Below are 24,421 nucleotides of genomic sequence, written 5' to 3' on the forward strand. Positions count from 1 at the left end.
ATCCAGGTTGGTTGGGTCGAGTTGTTTTGTGATGATTAATTACTAAAAACATTGTCAGTAAAGCTGGGGGAGAGGGACCCAAAAGTCTTTCAGCTGTACGTCCAGCAAAAGGTTGTTTTGCAAAGTATGGACTCAGGAGGGCTGAATGTAAAATAACTATGGAGAAAAATGTTCCTTTTTTATTTGTAGAACAAAAAAATTTTTATTCTATTCCATAATTAAACCCTGTCTTATTTATTCTAACTCCCAATAAAATACATTGGCGTTTGTGGATGTAACATGACACATGTACTTTTATCCTGACAGAAATATTCAGTAAGACCTACGACAGATATGTATTAGTGAAACTACCTGTGTATACAGTCATTTGTCACAACTGGGCCATAATGCTTCTTCAAAACATTATTAAGGAGACTGAGGGTATCAATCAACAGCTCACTCTTTGAAAGCATGCAGCATGCCTCCAGTGTGGTTAAAAAACTGGGGATTAAGGATGGATGACTGGCCATGGGGGACAAAGAAAACCCTGTTGGGCTCTGCGGCCGTGACTGGGAGGGGAAGCTGAGCGGAAATGGACATGGGGATCAGACTAGAACAGAGTGTGACAAGGTAACAAGGTAAACTGATCCAGCCTGCACTCCCTACAGAAGCCATCAATGAGGGTCTCTATTAAAACAGAAACCCTCTTTGGATATCAGGTTGGAGTGAAAATTCTAGTTGAATAAAATGAACTGCAACCAGCAGTTGTTGTTTTTTTTTTTTGTGCCTCTACACCAGAAGTACATTGCAAGAAAGCCAGCTGATCACCTCTAAAGTGAGCAGTGCGTTATCAAACTGAGGTTGAAAAAAAGCAGAACTCTGGCTTTTCAGCGTGAACCTGGAGGTTTTCCAGGTCGGGTAACTCATTTGACCCCCTGCTGGACAGAAAGGGAAATCACTCCCAAATGACACTTGTTACTAAAACACCTGCATGAGTTCATTCAACATCTAATAAGCGCTCTAAAATATTTGCTTGGTCAGTACCAAGAAGAAAGTAGGCAAGATCTTGAACATCATATCCAATTTCATTTCATTTGGTTGAGTTTGATGGTGTAGGCTGTTCCAACAGGAGAACGATCACAAACACACATCAAACCTTGCTTGGGAACAAAAAAAAAAATCAAGATTTTGAAATGGCCTTCCCTGATCTCAACCCATTTGTAAAAATATGGGCTATGCCTAGAAGACAGATCTTTCGCAGGAAACCAACCAATTTGTACGAAATCGACCAACGCTGCCAAGTACTACGTCAAACCCGCCAAGGGTGGTTTGTCTAAACCATTGCGGATTCATACATTAGAGCTTGTATGTATATTTTGACCCAGATTGTAGAAAATCCATGATAAATTCAACCCTATCCACAAAATGATTGTTCAATGTTGCATAAAACATAGATGTCTGAATAGATGACATGAAGGGGATATTACTAGTTGAACTTTCAAGATTGGTGAAATGTAGTGACTGCCACAAATGAAATTCTGTCCAGGGCTCCATACAGCCCTGGACCAGCTCTAGAAGTAATGCAGCACATCTAGCAGCTGAACCGTAAAATAAAATAGCTGTTAAGCAGCCGTATTTAACCCATTAGCACCTGATGATACATATGGCTATAGTGGTTCCCATTTCCAGAGGATGCCTCAACTCTTAATGGGTTAATACAAAACTCATGTGTGAGGGGGTTAAGAGAGCCTGTAAGAATAATGGACCAATGAAACACAGTCAAAAACCTCTGAATGCATTTTACGACAGGATAAAAGTGTAATTGTGGCAAAAATACAACTGCAAGCTACATTTTGCAGGCTTTTATACAACCACTCGAGCGTGATGATGAAAGGAAGGACAAGCCATCTCTTTTCATCCACCGACCTCTGTTCTGTCTCTGCAAAGCTCCCCCAAGTGTGAAAAGCAGAATTCATCAGAGATTGTTTGTTTTCCGTTAAAATTTATTTTACTTCTTACAGATGCTCAAGAATAAAAAAAATCATTGAAATTCTGTAAAATTTTAGTTTTTACACACGAAGGCATAAAAAAACAAAAACAAAAGGTATTTCGTCATTGTGTTATTACAAAAAAAATAAACAAATAATGGCATGGGCACATAAGGCAGCTTCAGGTAAGAGGTCTGCAGAAATTAGCCAGGTTTTGAAACAACCCCTCAAAAGGCACTGCACTTTACAGGACAACAAAGGACACGCAGCAGTGAATGAAGTGAAGCTTTCTTGCCAATTAGTGCTGCGAACGATGGGGCTGTCTGTGCTTCACACAAACCGGTGTCTTTTCTCCTCTGTCCCCGGTGCTATTGAGAGGGGATACATTAGCCAGGAGGGACGGATGTATGGTGGAGAGGGAGTGGAGCACAGAGTTCGCAGTCATACAGCTCACTTCACGCCTGGTGTTTTAGCCCTCTCTTATGATTTCACTCCCAGTGCTCTCATACAGCCTGATTTTTACCACGTTGCTTGGTGTTACCCTTTTGAACAGAAATAAAAAAATACACAAGAAAAACACCTATTCAGTTTTATCTCGCCTTTGTCTCGTTGGTAATTTCTCATTGAGCAGATTCGAATCTGCTTTGGCGTGCGAAAGTATTCATAACTGTTGAACTTTTCCACGTTTTTGTCATGTTACAACATCAAACCTTAAGCCCACATCAAACCTGCATTGGGATTTGATCTGAGCAGCTAACGCAAAGTTCAGAGTATAGTTAAGGGAAAATTTGTTTTAGAATCACAAATCTGCAAAATGTGGTGTGATTTGATCTCGGCATCTGTGAAGGCCTCAGATGAACATTAGACAGAAAATTGACAGGACAGGTCAGAGATGAAGCTTTGGAGAACATTAAAGCAGGGTTGTGTTCAATAACAATACCTGAAATGAGTATCGTCTTATCTCCACAAGATAATATGAACATCTCAAGGAGAAACGTTGAATCTAACGTCGGAATATTTAAAGAGTTTGATACAACCACAAACCTTAGACATAGCCACGCACTGAAACCAGGAAGTAAGAATGTGGAGGTTCAACAAAGCAGAGCCACAATACACTGGTTTTCAAAATAAATGCATGGAAATATAGTACATGTTTAAAGAAAATCCACGGAAAATTAAATTGGATCAATTAAATGAGAGATTTTGGCATTTTTCATGACTACGTCCAAAAGATCAAAGCCTATTTATTTTAGGGGTATCAAATAAAAGGGATTCAATTCTAAAGAAGACCACAATTTGATTTGTGCACAATTTGAAAACTATAATTTTCATTCCAAGTCACAATTCCGAACCACTTTGTGTTTGTGATTTTGGACCACCTCACTGCTTAAGTCTTCACCAGCTCTGCAGAGTTGCAGTCGTGCGCTTACAAATCCCGTTCTTGATGCTGTGGATAACAACATCCATCATCATGCTGTTTCATTAACACTGTCCCCTGACCTGTTCCACATAATGTTGTAAAAATGTGTCAGGTGCCGGATTATCGGGAGAAATGATGATCAATATCTGAATGGGAGAGTGCTGCGTGCGACGCTGCTGGCAGGGGGCTGCCCGAATAAACCTCCATCCAGCGTTCTGCCGCCTGGCACAAAACTGGAAAAGAAAAAAAAAAGCTAACAAATGGACCTGCCCGAGGCAACAGCCATCAATAATAAAATAATGTGTGTGTACGATGATGAATTAGGACCAGACTTCTCAATGCCCCGCTGCAGCGCACATACAAGCATTATTAGATGAGTGGATTGATCTCCTGCATTCACATTACTTTGCCTAATCTGCGATTGAGCCGATGGGGCAGAGCACTGTTTCACTTTAACCGCATTCAGAAACGTTAATAACGTCCAATAATCAAAAGCTATTTATGAAAATACTTGCTTTTTGCGGCATTGATTTGCCTCCATAATGCAGGACAAACACTGATCACTCAGACAGAATGCACTTAGAAAGTGACAAATGTACTTCATACTCAATATCATAGATTTTGGAAGGAGTAAACACATTGTGGAACAAAACGAAAAAACATTTTTCCACTTCTACAATAAAGGACATTAAATCGGTGAAAGGGGAACTCAAAACATGTTGTTGGGCTCTAAAAAATATATTGTAACACTTTAGATCAATTTCAATTCTGACTTAAATGCTTTAACAATGTTGCTAATTTGTCAGTCTCTCAGCTTTTGTTGTATTTAACACGGGATATAACTTTAAAAATTCAGGAAATTTGAGTAAGTCAAAATTTCTCTAAAGGGATTTAAAAGACTCCCAGTAAACACTTAATCCCTGTTTGAGATCCTTAGCCCACTTTATGTTGTCAGACAGGTTATAATTATGCAATTTCTTGACTCAACAGCAATACCACTTAAGGTGGCACCGACGGCTATCAAGTTCAGGGTTTCCAAGCAAAGCTATCCAGGTTTGCTTGGATAGCTTTTTCACTTTTTGAATGAAATCCTGATATAAATTCAACTTTATCTATTTAACTCAGGTTATATTGGACTGATGCAAAAAAATTGCTTAATGATCTAAAATGTTTAAGTGTGATAGAAATGGCAAAAACATGTAGATTTGAGTTACGTTAGACTGATATGTTGAAGATTTAGGCTCAAAATTGCAGTTTGTGATTTACATGCGTTTGTACGCATTGATCAATATATGTGTATATGCATCATGTACTTGTATTTATGTATAACCTGAATTACCATTTTGATTAAGAATTTGTATGTAAACCCCACAAAAATTATATGAATAGCTTTGGCGTAAATGTTTCTGTCTGCCAAATATATCCATAATATCACTTGGTTTTGACCTAATTGCTTAAATGTCGGTGGACGAAGCACAAAACTAATCAATTAATGATGTTATGAGACATGCATGAGAGATAAATGCAGACATAATTGCGCCATATTGATCTGGATACGCGGCTCTATCAGACATCCTTTGAGACACTTGTGTCAACAGCTATGTAACTAAATAACCAAAAAGCATTACCGACAAATAAAATTCATAATCTCTATTCTTTTTCTTTTTCCCCAAAGAGCAAAACTGCGACACCTACGCTGATAATAGCCGACTTGATGTTGTATTCTTTTGGGGATTTTGCAAGTAAGATCTATTAAAGGAGCTTGAAATGGATACAAGCAGTCAGTTAAATCTTGCCCGCAGTCACTCAGGGGCGCAAGGGAAACCTGAGCCTCAAAGACTGCGGTGCATTAGTTCTGCTAAGCTAACCGTGAATGCTAATTGCAGGAAAGGACAAACTGTAACCCTTGCCCTGTGGCCATGAAGTCATTAAATAACCCAGGGAGCTTCGTAGAAACGGACAGCCTACAAAAGAAAAGTGCAATCTGATTTCTGTCTGAATGGAGAGAACAACCGTTTTTCCAGTCGTCTCTGTTGGGATGTGCCAAATCTACCTGTCATTAATGGTCACTGGTTGACGTTGGGATTTGTTGTGAAATGTGCTGAACTTTTTATTGGACACGTGTTTATGGTTCCATCCCTTGGGGAAGTTCACAACCACATTGGGTAGAATTTGACAGGGAATACCTGGGAATCTTATCAACAATTGGTGGTATAAACTTTGTTTTGCAACACCCTAAACTAAGCCGAAGTGTTTCAATAAATGTATGAAATGGAGCTGGTTTTCTTAGCCACTGGAATGCATATTTTGTGTGCAATTTCATCTTCTGTCTCAATTATTCCAGAAGTTGTTAAACGAAGCATTTCCAAACGTGACCTGATTGACCTCCGTTTCTCGTCTTCTTTATACATACATTTATCATTTTGACAGATGACATGTGAGCTCATTTAAGACTTACATCATTGTTTAAAAAAGATCATAAGCTATAAAAGTAATTCAAATAAAAATAAATAAAAAACCTTGTCGATTGTAGAGATTTAGAATATAGATATAAGGTTGAGTGGAAGAAAAAGGTTTGGATAAGAAAGGGGGTTAAGCAGCAAAGGTATTTGGGATCACAAGAGGTTATTGAAGCAACGCCCGCTCAAGAGTTTTGAGGAGTTGTTTTATTGGAAATTAGGGTCACATACTGAAGATTCACTGACAAAATACAAATAAAAATTCTAATTTATGCTTGGCTGATGACTCGGTCTAGATTAACACAAGCAATGCCACAGTTGTAGTTAATGTCCTGGATATTCTTGGTGCATCTTATGAATCGCCCCCAAACTTGACTTTTTCCTTCCACTCAACCATTTAAAATGTACTTGGATGCATCATTTTGAACACAACCATTTTTCTTTTTTTTAACACAGGGCTAAGTAGTTTAAGTAGTTACTTGTTGTCACTCTTTGAACTTAATTACTGAAATAAATGTAACTTTTCAATGATGTAATTTATGAATCTCCTTCTCCTTTGTGTTACTTTAACAGAGCAGAGAGGACAATTCGTCTAGGCCATTAACTCCAGTAGTGTCGTTTCAGCATAACGCACATTTCCTGTTCAGAATAAATGACAGAATGCTGCTTATAAAGAACAAAATCTGGGCTTTATAATTCTGGGAAGGTTTGTAGAAACACCCATTCCATACATCCCATTTATCAGTTGATTCATTTCCTTCACAGCACCTCAGAGCAAAAAAATGAAAGCTCGAATCCCAAATATATTTCCCAGCTTCTTGCCACGCTGAGAGATTTGTGATTTACTGCAGTCCAGCTGCCGGGTGAGCGCACCCTTCACTAGTCAACCCGCACTGGCTGCCTGTCGAGGCCCGGACAGAGATGGATGGCTGTTAGTGTGACACCTAGCAGTGGGTTACATGGCCTTGAGCTTTATCGTCTAATTAGGCTCTAATGTAACTACAATGCTCTCGAGAAGATGTTGTCTTGCCCGCCAAGGCTCTTTAAAAGCCTCCCTGGGGGCAGCAGGGGACAGCTTGGAGTGAGGTCCTGTGGCAGACCACAGCCATGTCCAAGAGAAAGGGTCAGGTTTCCTGATCTTCTGCTTCGATGTACTGGAAACAGTATGTCGTTGGTTAAAAGGGGAGGGGGGGAACAACAGAATTTCCAATTTGGAAATACACAGTAGTTTATCATGATGATATTATATTGATCAAAATAAACGTAACATAAATTTAATTTAAACATTTTTTATCTAGAACTGTAAAAAAAAAAAGTAATCACGTCCGTTGTTAAATCATAAAATACCTTTTTGTTCAATTTTACAAGCAAAACTAAAGCTTGTTCACTGCCTGATAACATTTGGAAGACGTATCAAAAATTCATCTATGAAAGGTTTTTGCTCCCAAAATGAGCATGGTTAATATAAAATATACTGGAGCCAAATCTGAATCCAAACTTCTAAAATCTAGTCAGAAATCTATTTACAAATGTCAACTATTACATCCAAGTCCCTTACAAATGGAAAAAGTTTGTTTAGGGAAAAAAAAATGAAACAAAAGCATTCATTTATAATGTGAAATTCAATATCACACCTCTCCCTCTAATTATAAATAAATGAATTGTTAGCATTCTGACAAACTGTCTGGAGTAATGAAATCAAAGACAAAATGTTGTCAATAGTTTCCTGACGCGTCACGTGACTTCCCATAACTTACAGCGGCTCATGAAGGATGGTATCATCGCCTTTGTATTAGAAGCCGGTCTTGAGGGATAAGGTGTCTGACTGAAGGTCATCAGTGCCCTCTTGAGTGAACATAAGAGCCCTTTGTGGTCAGGTTAAATGCACCTGACAAGCCACTGCAGCGGAGTCACCCTTTTTAATTGTCATGTAACGGTTTCATGTAGAGCCAAACTGTCTGCAACACTTCAGCTGCTGGAAACCAGAGCTCAGCCACACAAGCCACACACTGGTGTGGTTATCTGGACGGCTGCCACATGAGCATTGGAAAAAAAAAAGAAAAAAAAAAAAAGAAAATTGGAGGGCTTTTGTAGTAGAATACTGACAATTAATAAAGCATAATTAAATACTTTGATGAAATTGACAGCACATTGCAAATGTGTTAATACACCTTAAATTTAATATTGTCACTTTAGGCTTTATACGTTCTGCTGGGAATGGAAAAAACAATGGATTTGGAAATATGTTTATGTGTGGCGTGCTTATACATTTCATCAGTGTTGCACATCTGGAGATTTTTGGGGACACTGTTCCTTATAAAATAACTCGAGCTCCGACAGAAAGCATCTTTGAACATCAGTTCTACAGTTTAGCCACGAATTCTTAAATTAATGCAGGTCTGGACTTTGTCTAGGCCACTTCAATACATAAAAAGATTCCAGATTCCCCATCCCAGGTGAAGTAAAACTTCTCTACATTATGATGCTGCTACTTACATGCCACGCACAAGGTGATATAGATGTACAAGTGGACAACGGTGAAGGGGCTGAACACGTCTGAATGCACAACACGTTTCAGACAAATCATGAAAACCATGTGTACCCTTAACTCCACATCAGAATAATACAAATTTCATGCTGGTCTATCACAAAACTCCAGCTAAATAAATTATGATTTATGATTGTAAGACATGAAAAAGCTGCCTTAACTATCAAACCTTAGAAGGTCGCAAATATCCTAAATGCAATCGCAGGTATTTCAAATTGAAGACGTGCGCCTTTTAAAATAAAATCTAAATTACCTTTATTTCCAAAAGCAGGCACAAAATGGACAAATTCTAACAGGTTTGATATGTTCTCCCAAAACGCAACTTCACAATTCAGCAGGAGCCAGAGATGACAGGAAAAGAAATAATTCACTTTAACCCCAATAACAAACTCCCCGCCATCCTGCATCTGCCTCAGTGGCTGTAATTATGGTCTAAAATGAAAGCCATTTCATATCAAGCTATAGTCAGATGTCAAAGGCTGGCCTGTTTCAGACAGTCACAGAAATGTGCTCAACAATTTTACCATTTCCAGAAAGCAGAAGCAGAAAAAAAAAAGCATTTCCAAAACATCAATGAACCTGTCAAATCTATACAAAAATATTTGGACAAATTCATATACGATGCATTAGTTCATTGAAACTTTTAAGTGGGTTTAGAAATCTGAACACCATCATTGAGGTCATAAAGGTGTTAGAATAATCTCAGGATGATCTTTGATTTAGTTAACATTCTTCCTTGTTGGCAGATTCTCACCATGTCAGGGAAGTCAGTTTAGTGGTTCTCTACCAGTTTGCCAAGTAACAAACAAGAATCTACCTTGGATCACAAAACTGTGATGCTTATCAGCACAGGTCACTGTCTTGGGCAAGTGTAGCCCCCAGCATAACCAGAGAATCCCCACTTTGTCTCGACACATCATCAGAAGTAAAACTACTGCTCCGACACATTCCTAGCACGTCTCATGTTCTCCTCCTGGTATGTGACAAACGGTGGAGGAAGGATTGAGTTCAAACTCGAAGTTTATGAAAAGGTTTTATTTTCATTCATATATCAACTTTACCCATCAATCAGTAATAAAACAAGGAGTAAAGGACAGTAACAACTTTAAACATAAGGAAATAAGCTCAAGACAATGTATTTAAGTTTAAATCAGCTTCACTGAAGAAAAAACAAGACAACACAAGAAACAAAGAAATATTTACCATGTAGGTTATAGCAAACATACATCACAAGTAAAGAGTGATGCAGATAAAGCACAGGATGCCAACAGAAACCCAGGATGGTGAAGGAGTCCAGTACACTTCAGTTTTAGGTCGACCTGTAAAGAAGAAGAAAAAAAACAGCATTAGAGATCAGAACAGAAAACAAGTTAGTATCTTTCGAAGTATTTCCAGCCATTGGACTTTAACATTATGTATTTAGGCATTTATTGTATCCTTTATCATTATTATGACTAATTTCTTAGAACAATAAATTAATATTAATGTTTTCAAACTCCAAAAACTGGTTGTATTGACAGAATTGTCTTTTTTTTCCTATTTAACCAATTTGTTCCATGAGAGCATCCATAATCATCAATAAATTCAAAAATTATTATAAGTGATGATATTGTCGTTTTGAGACCACTATTTACTAATAGCATAAAGTTAAAGTCTACTTTATCGTGATGATGTCAAATGTACTAGACATACAAGGAATCAGGATTACGTTTCAGACAGGGGGGAAAAAATGCAATTATTAGGACATTTGTGGGGAAAAATGTATAATCTTACTGTTCTGGGTGTCAAATATTTCAGTCTACTCAAACTTTTTAAGGATCCACATGGTCTGATGTTTATATACGATTGGAAACCCAAATTCAAATAAATGTGCTCATAAATTTAAGTTATGCATCTAAAAAAAACTTGTAATCTATTATTAGAATGATTGCAAACCCCTGGGTTGGATGATCTATTAGTGAGTGAATGATCTACTCATGTAGTTCAAAGGGAAAAACATAAGCAATATTATTACACACACATAGTAAGCCATAAAATGACCACAAACACTAAAGATTTTTACTTGTAGAAAATTATACTAAAGGCAGAAACTTTATGATGTGCAAGATGTCAGAAGGACCCACAATGAATGCATAGTTTACACTTCAGAGTGGAACAGTAGTCCAAATGCAACTGGAAGCTTTTAAATATGTAATAATGAATTTGGTTGCATTTTAATCAGGCTTTAGTTCATGTGGTCCTGCTGTATATTTACAAGAGTCACAGATATTCCAAATTGGAAAGCTGAAACTCTCTTCTGCGTCTTTCAACTGTCGGATATTGAAAAGTGGACAAAGAGATACAGATCGGTGTGTCTGCAGCTGGACATGCTCTCTGCAAACGTAACGGGTGAGATGGGGGTGGTGTAAATTGCTGCAGTGTGCCTCAATGTGGTAAAAAAAATAAAAATAAAAAAACTCACTTGGGCTTTGTCTCAGCATCTGTGACCTGACGGATAAAGATGGCGTCCTCTGGGTGGCTGATGTCTCCTTTCTCGTGCATGTAGGACGAGGCAATGGCGAGCATGGTGCCGTCATTGCTGAAAGCCAGGGAAGCAATGCTAGTTGGGTAGCGGTGGAACTGACACAGGCGCTTTTTGTTGAATGGATCCCAGATATTCACAAAGCCGTCTGAGCCACCTGGAGAGAGGAGAGCTCAAGGTCAATGTCAGAAGTTTTAAACCGTTAGAATAGAGATTAGGTCTTTATTAGCAGATTGTGACAGGTCAGTGACGAAAGGTCAAAAGAAGCTTTTCAAAACAGAATCAGTTTAACAATATATTGAAAAAAAAAAAAACTGTTTAATTCAAGTTCTTAAAAAAAAAAAATCAATTTAAGGGTTTTTGAGACCATTTTAATTTTCAGACCTAAATAAAATCTGAAAAAATAAAGTTTAACTGGTTATTTTGGAGTTTTATGAGTCCAAATTGTAATTCCAAAGCTTTTACAATTACAGCATAACTAATTAGTGCCTTGTAAAGACACTTTACAGCCACATACCTCAATGTGGTTTGCTTAAAACTCTACGTACCTGTAGCAAAGGTGTTGTGAACACTGTGAAAAGAAATGGCATTGACAGGGTAGACGTGTTCAATTCCTTCCTCCTTTAGCCGGTGGCACTTAAAGGCATATTTCTTCTTCTGAACCTCCTGGCTCGGATCCAGGTACTCCACAGCTACTCGGCCTTCGATTGAACTCAACACATAGCCCTGAAGCCAAGACGAAAAACAGAACGGAAACTACAATCCAGCTTCATCTCAATAAGAAATATGTATTCATAACATTAGTTTCAGTTGAGAGTAAATGCTTGAAGAAATTTGATACAGGCTGGAGCCTTTATTTGTCTTGCACAAAGTGTACCTGTTTGTTGGGGAAGGCTCTGATGCAACGAGTCTGATACTTGAGGCTGGATTCTCTTCTCTGCTGTACATAACCCATATTCCGCAAATCCCACACCAACACCCGTCTTCCTGCTGTGCCAACAATCAGCCTGTCTCCGGCCACAGAGAGGGTGTAAACCTTCACAAATGACAGCGGGTTTAAAACCAGAGAAATGTTAGAGGGAATAAATCTAAACAGTCCCCTTTAATGTGCTTTGCTACCTTGTCAGGCTGAGTGAAGGTGCCAGCGTTGCAGGGCGTCCGCGGGTCCCACAGTCGTACTGATCTATCCCAGCTGCCCGTTACCATGACGTTAACCTCTGGGCAATACTCCACACAACGAATGGGGGCATCATGTGTTCCAACTATTGTATCTGTTCAAAGAATAAAAGTAAACAAATGTAATACTTGGCAATGAAAAAGACATGAAGAAACCAGCAGGTGAATAAATTCAACCAAATTTATAATTGTCCAATTTGTAATCAGAGGCTCAGAAGAGAAAAAGGACTTTTCTGAAATCGGTATCGGCAGGTCAGAGCTTTACAATATGTATCAAAGCAGTACAGATTTTATGCTTATAAGGTTTAACTTAAAGGATGCTTAAGGCGTACCTTGGTCTGTGTTCAAATCATGAGTCTTTAACTGGGAATCTAAACCCCCACTCCAAGAATGCGTTGGGTCCTGCAAGCAAAACCTGACATTATCCTCTTGCATCACACTCAGTAAATAAGGTCACAGCGTTAAGTCAAAGGCAACTCAACCTACATAAAAAGCACAATCAAGAACAGGAGCTGTGTGCTGGTACTTCATCCTCATAGTGTTTCCTCCCACATCGTAGAGGCGGACTGTGCAGTCCCATGAGGAAACCAAGAGGAACTGAGCAGTGCTGGGGCTGAACTTCACAGCAGAGATGCTGTCTTCTGGCCCCTGGTTTAGCTTGTATTCGTTACAGCCCGTCATCTGCGGAAGAAGAGGATAATCTACACTTAGGCATAAATATCAGATAGTCAACAGCTGATTAGAATAATTTTGGATGTTGATTAAAACAGTTTATAACAACAATCAGATCAATATAACCAACAGAAATATTAAAAATCACAATCTCTTCCAAAGCTTTCTTTAGCAAAGTCTTGATATTAACCCTTTTGGCAATCTTATGCATTATTTCAGCCATATGGAACATGGAGCAAGATTTAAATCAAAACAACAGAGCAAAACAGAGCTTTGCAAGGTAAAAATATTAGACTTGCATATTTTTTACAGCTTGCTATGATTCTGTGGCAGATACTTTTACACTTAAGCAACGTCGGAAAAACAAAGCCCGGGAGAGGTAATAAACATGGATGGAGTGATAAACAGATGAACTGATGAAGGACGATTAGTTGGATGGATAAACAGATTAACAAAACCTTTAGGTTATGACATAGGCAGTGAAAGAAGTATGTAAGCGTTGAAACCCAGTGTGCAACTCAGGGACATTAAAAGAGTTTCACGAATAGATTTACATAATGCTGACTTAATGACAACAATAATTTCTAGAAAGTCTACATTGCATTCCAGAAAATTAAACTCAAAGTAAGTGTAAAGTTCAGAAAATGGACAAGAAAGTCTGGTCAAAATCAACAACAAGCTGCAGTTTATTCGTGAAATCAATGGTAAAAAGCAATGACTTTCCAAATCTCTAAAGAACTAATATTTACGGCATAAACATAACATAAACACAAGCTTTAACACACGTCAAACTTTTGCACACGTTTCTGGGCCGTTTTTTTTTTTTACTTAGCTGGGGTTAAAGTCATAACTGCTCTTCTACAGCTAGCTCCAGTAATTACACCGAGCCCAGTTCAGCTAGCGCTAGCAAGTGGCTACAAACATTCGTGTTAGCTTTTTCACTTTACTTACCGCTTTAGTTTCGTGTTGTACAAGCGCGACTGGGTAATATGTCTCGCAGGACTAAGTATTATTACTCAGAACGAAATAAAAGTTTAAATATATTCGTAGAAAGTACTAGAAAGCAAGGCGGTCGCGTGTAGCTAGTTCGCTTGCTAGCACAAGGAACAGTATCAACACACTGATTGGCTGACATTAGAGTTCAAATTGGCGCCTGCAACATTATTGGTTGGCTTTAAAACTACGTCTATTTCCGTAGAAGCCACACAAATCACGTGACATGGGTCTCCAATTTTTTTTCGTACTAAAATGCTTTGCGATTTTTGGAAAATTAAAAGTTATTATGTTATTTATTATTAAAAAAAACAAGATAGGTATCTTTATCAACATATACATCATATACGTAGACTCCTCATGGAGCGGGTCGGCCCGTTGCTGCGATACGTAACAGCGTCCGCCATATTGAATGTGGAATATGTGCCAGTAAGTGATTGGACCGAACTTTATAAAGTGCCGTTCTACAAAGTATTTTAAGTTAATACCTGCCATTGACAGACACATTTTTCTCACACACATTAATATATTTGTCAATCAAAGAAATGACTAAAAACAGAGTTTCTAACTTTTGATGTGATTATTTAATTGTTTTGGGGCATTTCTAAATAAAGAGCACAATGTTTTTGTTTGATATAAATTATTCTGATCATTTTTTATATTGACATATACGAACAGACACACTGTTACAGTGTTTTATTAAAGAACATTTACATAATTCCATAATTCAATGTACATTTAACGTTTCAAGACAAGAAACAAATTATTGTATTTTAATTATTGTATTTATTTGTATACATTATTGAAAAATTACTTTTGATTTATAAATCAGTCATTGTCAAACATTAGACTACATATTTTTCTTACTTTTTGTCAGAGAATAAATATTTATTACAGTATGTCAACTCTGCTATTGACAGCAAATAATTCTAACAGAATAAATTATTTTTATTTTATTACATAAGACGCATTAATACACTAATACTTCAGATTGAGATATTTAAAAATACACACAAAGTGAAAGAATAAAACATTTATTTATTATACTGGGAACACTGGCCACAGGCAGGGCTTCAGTCTGCTGGTCACACTGGGAGAACTCAATGACTTCTAAGACGTCCTGGTCCACAGGCTAAAGCCAAGAATAAAAGAGAAATTATCCAAAAGTGTAATAGAAAATACATAAATGTTTCCTTCACATTCAGAAAAAGACATTTTCAGCATGTTGGGCTCTGACTCGTAGCATCTTTATAGCTAAATACCGACATGGTGAAGCTGAGCTGGGAAACAGAGACTGAAGAACAGCAGCTCCAGCTCTGATCCTGACTGACCTTTCCTCACAAAATCCCCTAGTCTTCAATTAATTTCTCCTCTAACAGCGGTTTCTCATCAATACTCTCCCTCATTATAAAACAGCATGAAAACGTTAGCTGCTACGCTAACAACCAGTGGTTACTTCGGGCCAATTTAGCTACATAGGTAATATTTTAGAAGCGAATTTCTAGCTGCAAAGTCAAGTAATTCTGATCTTTCACCCTTACCTGTGGGAGGTAATGTCAATGAATCCAATTTGTTTCGTAAAACAGATTAAACAAGTCCACACAGCACAGAACTTAAGGAGCTCCGATTGCTCTGCTGCCACATAGAAGATGGCGGTGACGTTAACGTACGACTCAGCGCTCCATGAGGCGTCTACGTATTAGTGTCTATGTTTATCTAGGTAGCAAAACTCTGGTGAGGAGTGAATATTAGGTTAGGCCAGTGGTTCTTAACCTGGGTTCGATCGAACCCCAGGGGTTCGGTGAGTCGGTCTCAGGGGTTCGGCGGAGGTAAAGACACACTTGTGTAAAGTCGTGATGACGCGCCCCGCTTTGCCATCAGTTGCTGCAGAGGATCACGTTACATTGCTTAACCAATCAGAGCTGCGGAGGAGCCCTGATTGAAGGAGTTCCACTCTTTTTACCAAATTCAGTCGTCTAAATCTGCTCCTTAGTCGCATCTTTTCGGGGTTGCTACTGCCTCTAGTGGCGTGGGGGTGGCATATGAAACTGGGGGTTCGGTACCTCAAAAAAGGTTAAGAACCACTGGGTTAGGCACTATATCGTTAGCCATAAAAAATATACACATTTTTTAAGAAGCATGCAAATTGTGAATGCAATATTCATTCTGTTAACTGGTATGCTTTGGTAGCAGATCCTGCATACATTAGAATGTATCCTGGTTTAGTCAAGCATTGCTGTCATTTATGAAGAAAATTATAAGCAGGAGTGTAGTCTCTCATAATAATGCGCTTAGTAAATGTCATGAATATTGTTAAAAAACTGTCATACTATCCCATTTGGATTTTTCTTTTTTTTTTTGAAGACTGAATTCTAAAAGTCGAAAAGTCAGTGGGATTTACCATTTGCTGTAGTGCTACTATTAGTAATGCAGGCAATGATCAGTATATTCCTCCCTGTGCTTTAAAGCAGCAAAGGAGCATGTTCACAAGCAGAAGTGTCACTGCTTCAGGGAGATGCAAATCGACAGCTCAACTGGCTTCCTTTTGCCACTTGCATTGAATGCAAGATGAAACAACTCATGAACTTGAATCCTCTTGTAAAGACCTAACTGTCATGACTTTGTCACTTTGGTCGTCAAAGTCTAGCAGTCCTTACACAAAGCAGGGCTGGTGTTTGTTCCATGATGGTAGAATAACCAGAACATGGAAGTTGTTCCTGTCTGCCTTCAAGAAACTGTTGATGGCCCAGTTCTTCAAGGCCTACCACTTACCCTGTTCTTCTCTGGCCCTTTTATCTTTTTGTCTCCACCAGAGCACCGTCATCTCTGACATGCCCAGAAGTGGTCTTCCTTCTAAGTAGTTTATTGTTGAATTCAACCAAATTATGTCCGCAATGTTATTTTAAATTCTACAGCATGTTTTCAATGCCATACCAGAGCCCTCACAAGACATAGGTGAACTGAGCAACGGTTAGGAGCCCCAAACTTTCAGGGCCTCCAGAGACCATAGATCCAGAATGTTGACATTTGTTGATAAAACAAAATGAAATTGAAAGACAAAAAAGTTTTAAGTTCAACCCAATTTTTGAATTATACTTACTCAGCTGAATTCTTGTTTTGTTTTGTTTTTTCAAATTTTTGCTTATCTAATGGTAAAACAAAAAAAAAAAAAAAAAAGAATTGGTTTGTAATTGGTGCTTGGAATGTTATAAAAAAAATTGTTTTAAACTTTTTAAAATCTAACCTGAAAAAGTAACGTATTAATTTTCCCTATAACAACCATATAGGTACGATATAGAACAATTTCTTTGGTATCAAATTTAACGTCAACATCAGTGGTACAAGGTAAAGCTAAATATAATCTTACATTCCTGGAACATCCTCAGCAAGTCTACTGGCATTTCTGAACATTTACAACCTTTCTGACATTGATATTCATAAAAAAAAAAAAAAACACTGTCAAAATTTTCTGTTGGACAGCACACACAACAAATATAAATTTGATTTGAATGAACAAACATCTTCAGCTAAACTCAAATCAAAATCTTGTTACTTAAAGTACATAGATATTTTTTTTATTAGAATGTAACCATTAAAATTTCAGTTGGAACCTATAACACTTATTTAACATTTCACGAATTTTAAGAGCTAACATTTAATATCCCCCTCAAGATTAATTTTTACAGTGACATGACAGATTTTGCCATGGTTTTAATTGAATGATCTTTGCTTTTTGGTCTTTTTTGTTGCTGCTCGGGAAGCTATACAGACGTATAGCTTCGTCTGTATAGAAATATATTAATAAAAACAAATAAAGACTAACAGAGGCCTCTAACATAAAAAAATACATCATTATCTGCATCAAGACTAATTAAGACAGATTATTGTACCCAATTGATAGGCTCAAATATTTAACTTGTGACAGTGCGCTCCCAGCAGGGAAATGTTTTTCTTTAAGTCTTTAAATAAGACATGCTGGCATAAAAGGCTTCAGTTTTGATCATATACTTTGGTAAAACTAAAAATGATTCAATTATTTATTACTTCACAATAATAACAGATGAGCAAACTTCTTTTGAATGCACTTTACTGAGCTTCGGACTGTACAGAATTTTAATATCAAGAAAGAAACATAGAGGCAGAAATCGAGGCTATTTTTTGGCTCTTTCGTAGCTTTTAAACTATACAGCCGTCAAAAAAACTAAACAACAAAAACAACAAACAAAAAAAAAAAAAAAAAGCAAATGAATGTTTTGTACAGCGTTCAGGTTAAGAATCACATGATTGTCCTCACTATAACGAAACAAAACCAAAAAAAGCAATGTTTCGCGTTTTTGCAACTGAGCTGTGACGAAAATAAAAGGCTGACAAACCAACAGTATTGCACGGTTTAAAGATACTAAAATATTAATTCCCACATTTATTTTTTTTTTTACAAACACTGACGCAAATTTCTGAAATACAGACAAACGACCCCCGTTGAAAACAAGTTTATGTTTTTCCCCCCAAAATTTAATACATTAAAATATATGCACCGTTTTTTGGGGAATCAACAGCAATATTTTATTTACAATGTTTTTGGTCTAATAATAATAATAATAATAATAATAATAATAATAATAATAATAATAATAATAATAATAATAATAATAATAATAATATACAAAATGTACAAAATGTAATTTAATTTTTCTTTTGAACTGCTCCCGTTTGAAAACACAAGTATTGTTAAACCGGCCTCAGCAGCGGCGTCGGATGGGAATAGTACATGTGATGGGGGAAAGCCAGCAGTGACTGGCTGCCCGGTGAGTTCGTACCGGGGCTGCCGCTCGCGTCCGAGGCCCCGCTCTCGTGGTAAAGTATCGGCACCCGCACGATCCTCTGAGCCGCTGCATGGCTCATGTTGGCCGCCTCTAGCTCGGCGGCCAGCTGCCTCTTCCACTTGTTCCTCCGGTTCTGGAACCAGATCTTCACCTGCGTCTCGGTGAGGTGCAGCGACGCGGCCAAGCCGGCCCGCTCCGAGCTGCTCAGGTAGCGCTTGATGTCGAAGGTGGACTCCAGCTGGAACACCTGGCTCCTGGAGAACACCGTGCGCGTCTTCTTCTTCCGACAGGTCTTCTTGTCGGGGTCCAGCTCGTCTGGTTTTCTCCTCCAGTCCTCCTCCTGGTCGGTTTCCTTCTTGGACTCGTCGGCGTCGCTCTCGTCCAGCGCCAGGTCGTCGTCGGCGCTCTCCTCTTTGGCATCTTGGTCGCTTTTTTGGAGGTCCGGCGAGCGCCTGTCTTCTTCCCTCTGGCTGATTTTCTCCGAACCTGCTGAAGGAAAAAAAAAAAAAAAAAAGTATTCAATACACTTTAACATGTGAGTATGTTTTTACTACATAAACGTTACACGAATCAGTTTGTTTTAAGCAGCCAAATAAATTGAATAAACAGCGAGCAGCGAGCTATTTCTTTGTGAATTAACATATTATCAGTTCGACCCTTTTACGGAAATTTAGAAAATGAAATGTTAACTTTTTTTTATTTTTTTTTAGGGACAAATATTTACCCGACGCAGTCCTAAAATGCGCTCCCAACGTGTACGGATACCACCAGGCAGACGCTCTCTCCAAATACTGCGCTGACAGTCCGATCCTCTGCCCCTGCAGCTCAAATCTAGGAAGAGACAGATCGCTGAGCCTGGAGAAAAATGTGCCTTCAAACACTCCTTTGGAAGACCCGAGGGTGGGTGCTGGCTTCGAAGGTTTGTCTTCGATGTTGAGCAGGTTCTTTATGGAAAACGGTGAATCCTTTGTGGCTTGGCGAGTCTCCTGCGTGTCAGATTCTGCCATTACCGCTTATTGTCCGATATGGATGACCATCAACAAAGTTCTGGAGGTAAAAAAAAAAATAAAAAAATTAAAACATTTACTTCCAACTTGTTGCTTTTAAGAAAATCTAACCACTGAGGAGGATGTAAAAGAAAGGAAAAGAAGAAAAAAAAAAGAGAGAAGAAGTTGCGTCCCGGCCTCTCCAGAGAATGATTTGGAGTGGAAAAAGCGCAGGGATCACTGCGTCAAACTCGCGCTGTATTGTAATGACGGAGAATGGAAATGCCATCTGACTTAAAGCGCGCTCGGTCTCTGCTATTGGGTAGGTACAATAGCAAATGGGAAACGCGATGGGGGCTGTGACGGGAACAGGATCCAAACAGAAGAAGAAGGCCGCGCAAGCGTTTTGGCTCCGGGCTCAATAGTAACGCACCCACTTATCATCCAATTAGATTAAAGAGGGGAAATCTCTCTGGGTTTTGGTGCGCGGGCTCGGGAGGCCGTGCGCAAACCACAATCACCTGGCAGTAAATTGAACAAACGTGGATGGCACAGAGAAGGTTTGGTTCGTTTTGTAAATTTCGTGTTCACACGTTTTACGCACAACGTCGCCACCGGATTTTTCCGGAGAACTTCACCAAACAACACATCAAATTTTAGGTGTAGTTGAAACTCCGGGATCGGAAGAAAGGAGGATGGGATTTCTGGGCTAGAGACAGTTCTTCACTTCTGAAGCATTAAATCAGTAACTATCTACTTACTTGTTTTCTTTAATAAAAACATCATATAGATTCACAACCCGTCCAGAAAAAAAAAATACAGTTATTTAAAATACAAAAAATTACAGTTATACAAACAAACCACCACAACATGTCCTTGACCTTTACTGAGGTAAGAGTGACCTGTTATTATTGTGGGAACTGGATGTGCTCTTGGTGTACTTTTAGTTGGTCATTAGTTGATAACAACTCTTGCTGTTTATTGGGGTCCCAAAACATTGAGAATGACTTTTTAGCCTTTTCCAGACTCCTAGTTCTCAAATATTTTTGTTCCATAATGCTGGTTTTTGAGATTGTTGTCATGTCGACAGACAGATACTGAAAGTGTTTTCTTGATTCTACAGGTCAGCCAGCAATTGGGCATGGTGTGACTCCTGAAATTGAACCAAAAATGTGTTTAATCATATATTTTGTGATTTAATAAGGGTGGTAATTGCTTTTTTACGTAGGTACAGGTTGGTTTGGATACCATTTTCCTTTAATAAATGGAATGTTTGAAAACTGCCTTTTATAAAGTTTATTTTTAAAGCATTTACCTGTTGTGAAATCTTGCTGTGGAATATTTAATTACCCAGCTATGTCTTTACTGTCAGTGTGTGTTTTTACTGAAAAACAGGACCTCTGGATAGTGTCTTTAAAAGCACAAAAAAACAAAAAAAGCCATTAAATAATTACTGATTTCATTTGTTTAAGTGGTATCTGTTCTGATGGAGGCTGTGGTTCATCTGTTCCACCTTCAGCAGAGAAATATGTGCAGTTTACCTGGACCAGAGCTTATTGACTTCAGTGTAATTTTATTAGACAGGAAACGCTGCAGGCGAGTTACAAACTGAATGCCTTCCATCCTGATAAAGCCCTTTCAGATTAGCTTTGTACTAAAATCCCCAGCAGGTGACCTAATGCGAATGACAACGGTAATGTTCTTGTGAAATATAAAAGCACATGAATGAAGCAGATGACATTTGTGGAATGAAACATGTTGGGCTGAATCCCATTTCGTAGGGATATCCCCCCACCCCTATAATAATTTCACACTGATTTTGACTCAATAGTTCACATGACCTAGAAGCTATTGAAGAGAAATACTAAATTTAAACAACAAAAAAAAGTAACAAAAATAAAAATGTAGTTAAAATGGAATAAAAATGTGCCTCCAATATAGAGTTTAGTACAACAATTACACACTAATCTCTTGTCATTGTGGCACACAATATGGAAGCTATTGAAGAAAACATTACATTATTTAACATTGCATTTATTTAAAATATTGAATATGACTTGACATTTTAATAGAGGGTAGTGTGTCTCATGTAAAAGCATGAATTACCACTTTTTTGTATCAGTTGGTCACAAGGTAAGGCATCTATTAACATTTGTTTGACAGGAGTGTTTGGTTTGGGAATTTGTTGACAGTCCCTAAGTGAAGTGACCCTCTGAGCGCTTGAGGAGGAAGCTAGAGAAAAAAATAAAATCAATCTTATCTCATTAATTTAAAATACAATCTAGTTAATTCCAAAACTCCTGTGGGAAATAGATAAAATAAAATAAAAAACACATAGAATTATATATTTCAAACATTTATTTATTTTTAATTTTCACAATTATGACCTACGGCTAAAGAAAAGCCAAGATTGAATTTTTCAGAAAATGTGAATATTCTAAGAATTTTTATTACAGAAAAGCCTGCCCTCTGAAAAGTATGTAGAGGCAAAGCAGAGCATAAATGCACTCAGTACTTGGTTGGGGCTCCTCTTGTATGAAACACTGCATCACTGCGGCATCAACCTATGTGACAGCTGAGATGTTAAGGCAATCCAGATAGCAACCTTGATTCGGATTCTGTGCCCCTTCATTCTTTCAACTCTCTTAGATCTTGATTTGTAAATTAAATTGCATAATTTACTTTCATCTGACTAGAGAATTTGAAATCAAAGAGTTCAATGTTTTTTTATGCTTAATGTGGGTAAAAGACGTTTGACACTGTTGAGTGGATTAACATAAGGGAGGCCACAATCGTAGCCCATGTCTAGTCATATATAAGCGTGTGGTGCATCTTGCTTTGTAAATCTCCCTAAGAACCCTTAAATTGGCTTTGTCTCACAGTTTTTTCATTGGTGCAGTTAATTATGTATTTTTCCTTCCACTCAACTTTCCATAATAACATTATTATTGGAAAAAGTTCTCTGTGCAAAGCCACCGTAAGCAGTGACCTAAATTTAGAAATAAGAACACCTTTTAAGCCATTTTTTTTGGTTTGATTAGAAAAAAAAACACATTTCTATACGATAACCTACACAATCAAATAGTTGATATTGTAAATAGATTTTATACTGAGAAATGTTTCTCACTTGGTATTTTACATGAATTAATCCACCGATACTTGGAACTCCTCCAACTGGACATTTGAGTGGGTAATGGGGCCAATTAAAATATATTAGCTGAGAAAATGTTTACTTTTGTGAGTGTATTTGCAAACATGTCTCAGTTTTTAAGGGTTTTTAAAACCATTCCCATGTACCTCCCCCCTACATTAATGCTTGGGATGGCCTAAAAAATTAAGAAATGAAGAGCTTAGGTCCCACACTGAGTGGAAAGAGGTGAAATGCGATGGTTGGTGGTGAGATTAGTGTAGACGCTTTCTGTTTTAATTCATGTCACTGTGCAGGAAGAGGATATCTGTACTTATTTGCATTATCTGGACTTAATTATTACTTCAGAAAAAGTGGCAAAAAAAACAACAAATCTATAAAACACTGCATTTGTCGTTTAAACCAAACCAGCAGCAGACGAAGAGAATTAATCAGCCAAATTGAATTTGCTCAACCTGCATGCACACGGCCTGTCCTTTTAACTCGTCGAGCGCTCTCCAACGCAAAAGGACAACACAGTGTTTTGTGAAAAGCTACTTGAATCCTTGCATAATTAGAGGTCTCATAGCAGTGTTGAAGATGGGGGTGGAGAAAAGAGGCTAGCTGAGCTGCATTTAGGGAGGCAAAGTGAAAAGCAGTTGTGTGTTTTCAGGAGATTGTGCTCATTAAACAGACAGCTGAGGATGGATCAGAGGAGGGAAGCGAGTTATCGGTGAAGCAAAATGGAGGCCAAATTTGATATGAGAATTTTGAAAACAACTCAGAGTTCTGGAGTTTGTCTGTTCCACATACTGTATGAACATGCTTTGATCTAAACCATTCCAATATGCACATATATGTTTGTTTATATATACAGGCCTGATCTTCTGCTTGAAGCGCAACCACCTCAAGTCTTTTACAGCCTCTACAGCAGGTTTTCTTCCTGGATTACCCTGTAATTAACTCCATCAATCTTCCCATGAACTCTGACCAGAGCGCCTTCTTAAACATATTGGCCATGTCCCTAATAAAGCTTGTAACAAACTGCCAAAGGGGATTTCTTGTGCCCGCCTTTAACCTTTACACTCAGGTTTGTAGAGTACACAAATAATAGTCATCCTCCCAACTGAGCAGTGGACTTATGCAGCTCCCCTCGAGTGACCACGAACCTATTGGCTACTCTCATTAAAGTTCTCCTGACCTGTCAGTTTAGGTGATTTAACAGTGGTTTATGACATCTTCAAAGCTTGCGATGTTAGTTTGAAAACCTAACCCTGCTTTGATCCTCCCTACAAATTTATTTCGGATCCATCTGCTGTGTTTTCTGGTCTTCATGATGCTGTTTGTCTGCTTATGTTCTCTTAACAAACCTCCAAAGCTTTAAGAGCTGCTTTTTTAAGTTGAGATTAAATTGCACAGATATACTCTATTTCATGATTAGATGATGTCTGAAGATAATTGTTTGCATTTGAATTTCTTTTGGGGTGTTGGAGGCAAAAATTGGAAGAAGTTTAAGTGACATGCTACTGTACGTATTCATATAAACCCTGGAAGAGGTTCAGAGAGTGACATGGCTTGCAGACGTTTTCTTACTGAGCGTCATCATATTTGACACTAGCATTGCAAACCTTAAGCATTTTTTTATTAGTTTTAATGTTCGCCTTTTGTCATACAGGACATTCTTGCAAGAAGCATTGTACTTCCTCCTAAGTGTTTGCGTGTACTCACT

The 24,421-nt window shown here is 38.1% G+C and overlaps 2 protein-coding genes across 4 annotated transcripts; both read right to left on the minus strand.

Annotated features, from left to right (window-relative positions):
• Positions 1-9,408: 9,408 nt before the first annotated feature.
• On the minus strand, positions 9,409-13,909 carry bub3 (BUB3 mitotic checkpoint protein). 2 transcript variants are annotated; one of them, XM_008437150.3, is made up of 8 exons: positions 13,715-13,908; positions 12,578-12,772; positions 12,424-12,493; positions 12,035-12,186; positions 11,793-11,951; positions 11,464-11,641; positions 10,856-11,072; positions 9,409-9,713 (listed from the first exon to the last, which is right to left on the minus strand). In XM_008437150.3, exons 2-8 carry the CDS (start codon positions 12,770-12,772, stop codon positions 9,704-9,706), a joined length of 981 nt encoding a protein of 326 aa, XP_008435372.1. In that variant the 5' UTR covers positions 13,715-13,908; the 3' UTR covers positions 9,409-9,703. The 2 variants fall into 2 exon arrangements, with proteins under 2 accessions (XP_008435372.1, XP_008435373.1); XM_008437151.3 differs by lacking the exon at positions 9,409-9,713 and having other exon boundaries at positions 10,852-11,072; positions 13,715-13,909.
• A 3,917-nt stretch (positions 13,910-17,826) lies between these two features.
• hmx3b (H6 family homeobox 3b) lies at positions 17,827-20,722 on the minus strand. Of its 2 annotated transcripts, none has more exons than XM_008437153.3 (2): positions 19,304-20,722; positions 17,827-19,065 (listed from the first exon to the last, which is right to left on the minus strand). In XM_008437153.3, the coding sequence occupies exons 1-2, from the start codon at positions 19,584-19,586 to the stop codon at positions 18,485-18,487; spliced, it is 864 nt and encodes a 287-aa protein (XP_008435375.1). In that variant the 5' UTR covers positions 19,587-20,722; the 3' UTR covers positions 17,827-18,484. The 2 variants fall into 2 exon arrangements, with proteins under 2 accessions (XP_008435375.1, XP_008435374.1); XM_008437152.3 differs by having other exon boundaries at positions 17,827-19,068; positions 19,304-20,719.
• Positions 20,723-24,421: the final 3,699 nt, after the last annotated feature.

This window comes from Poecilia reticulata, chromosome 19 (genome assembly GCF_904066995.2).
Source record: "Poecilia reticulata chromosome 19, P_reticulata-male-v2, whole genome shotgun sequence".
Lineage (NCBI taxonomy): Eukaryota > Metazoa > Chordata > Actinopteri > Cyprinodontiformes > Poeciliidae > Poecilia > Poecilia reticulata.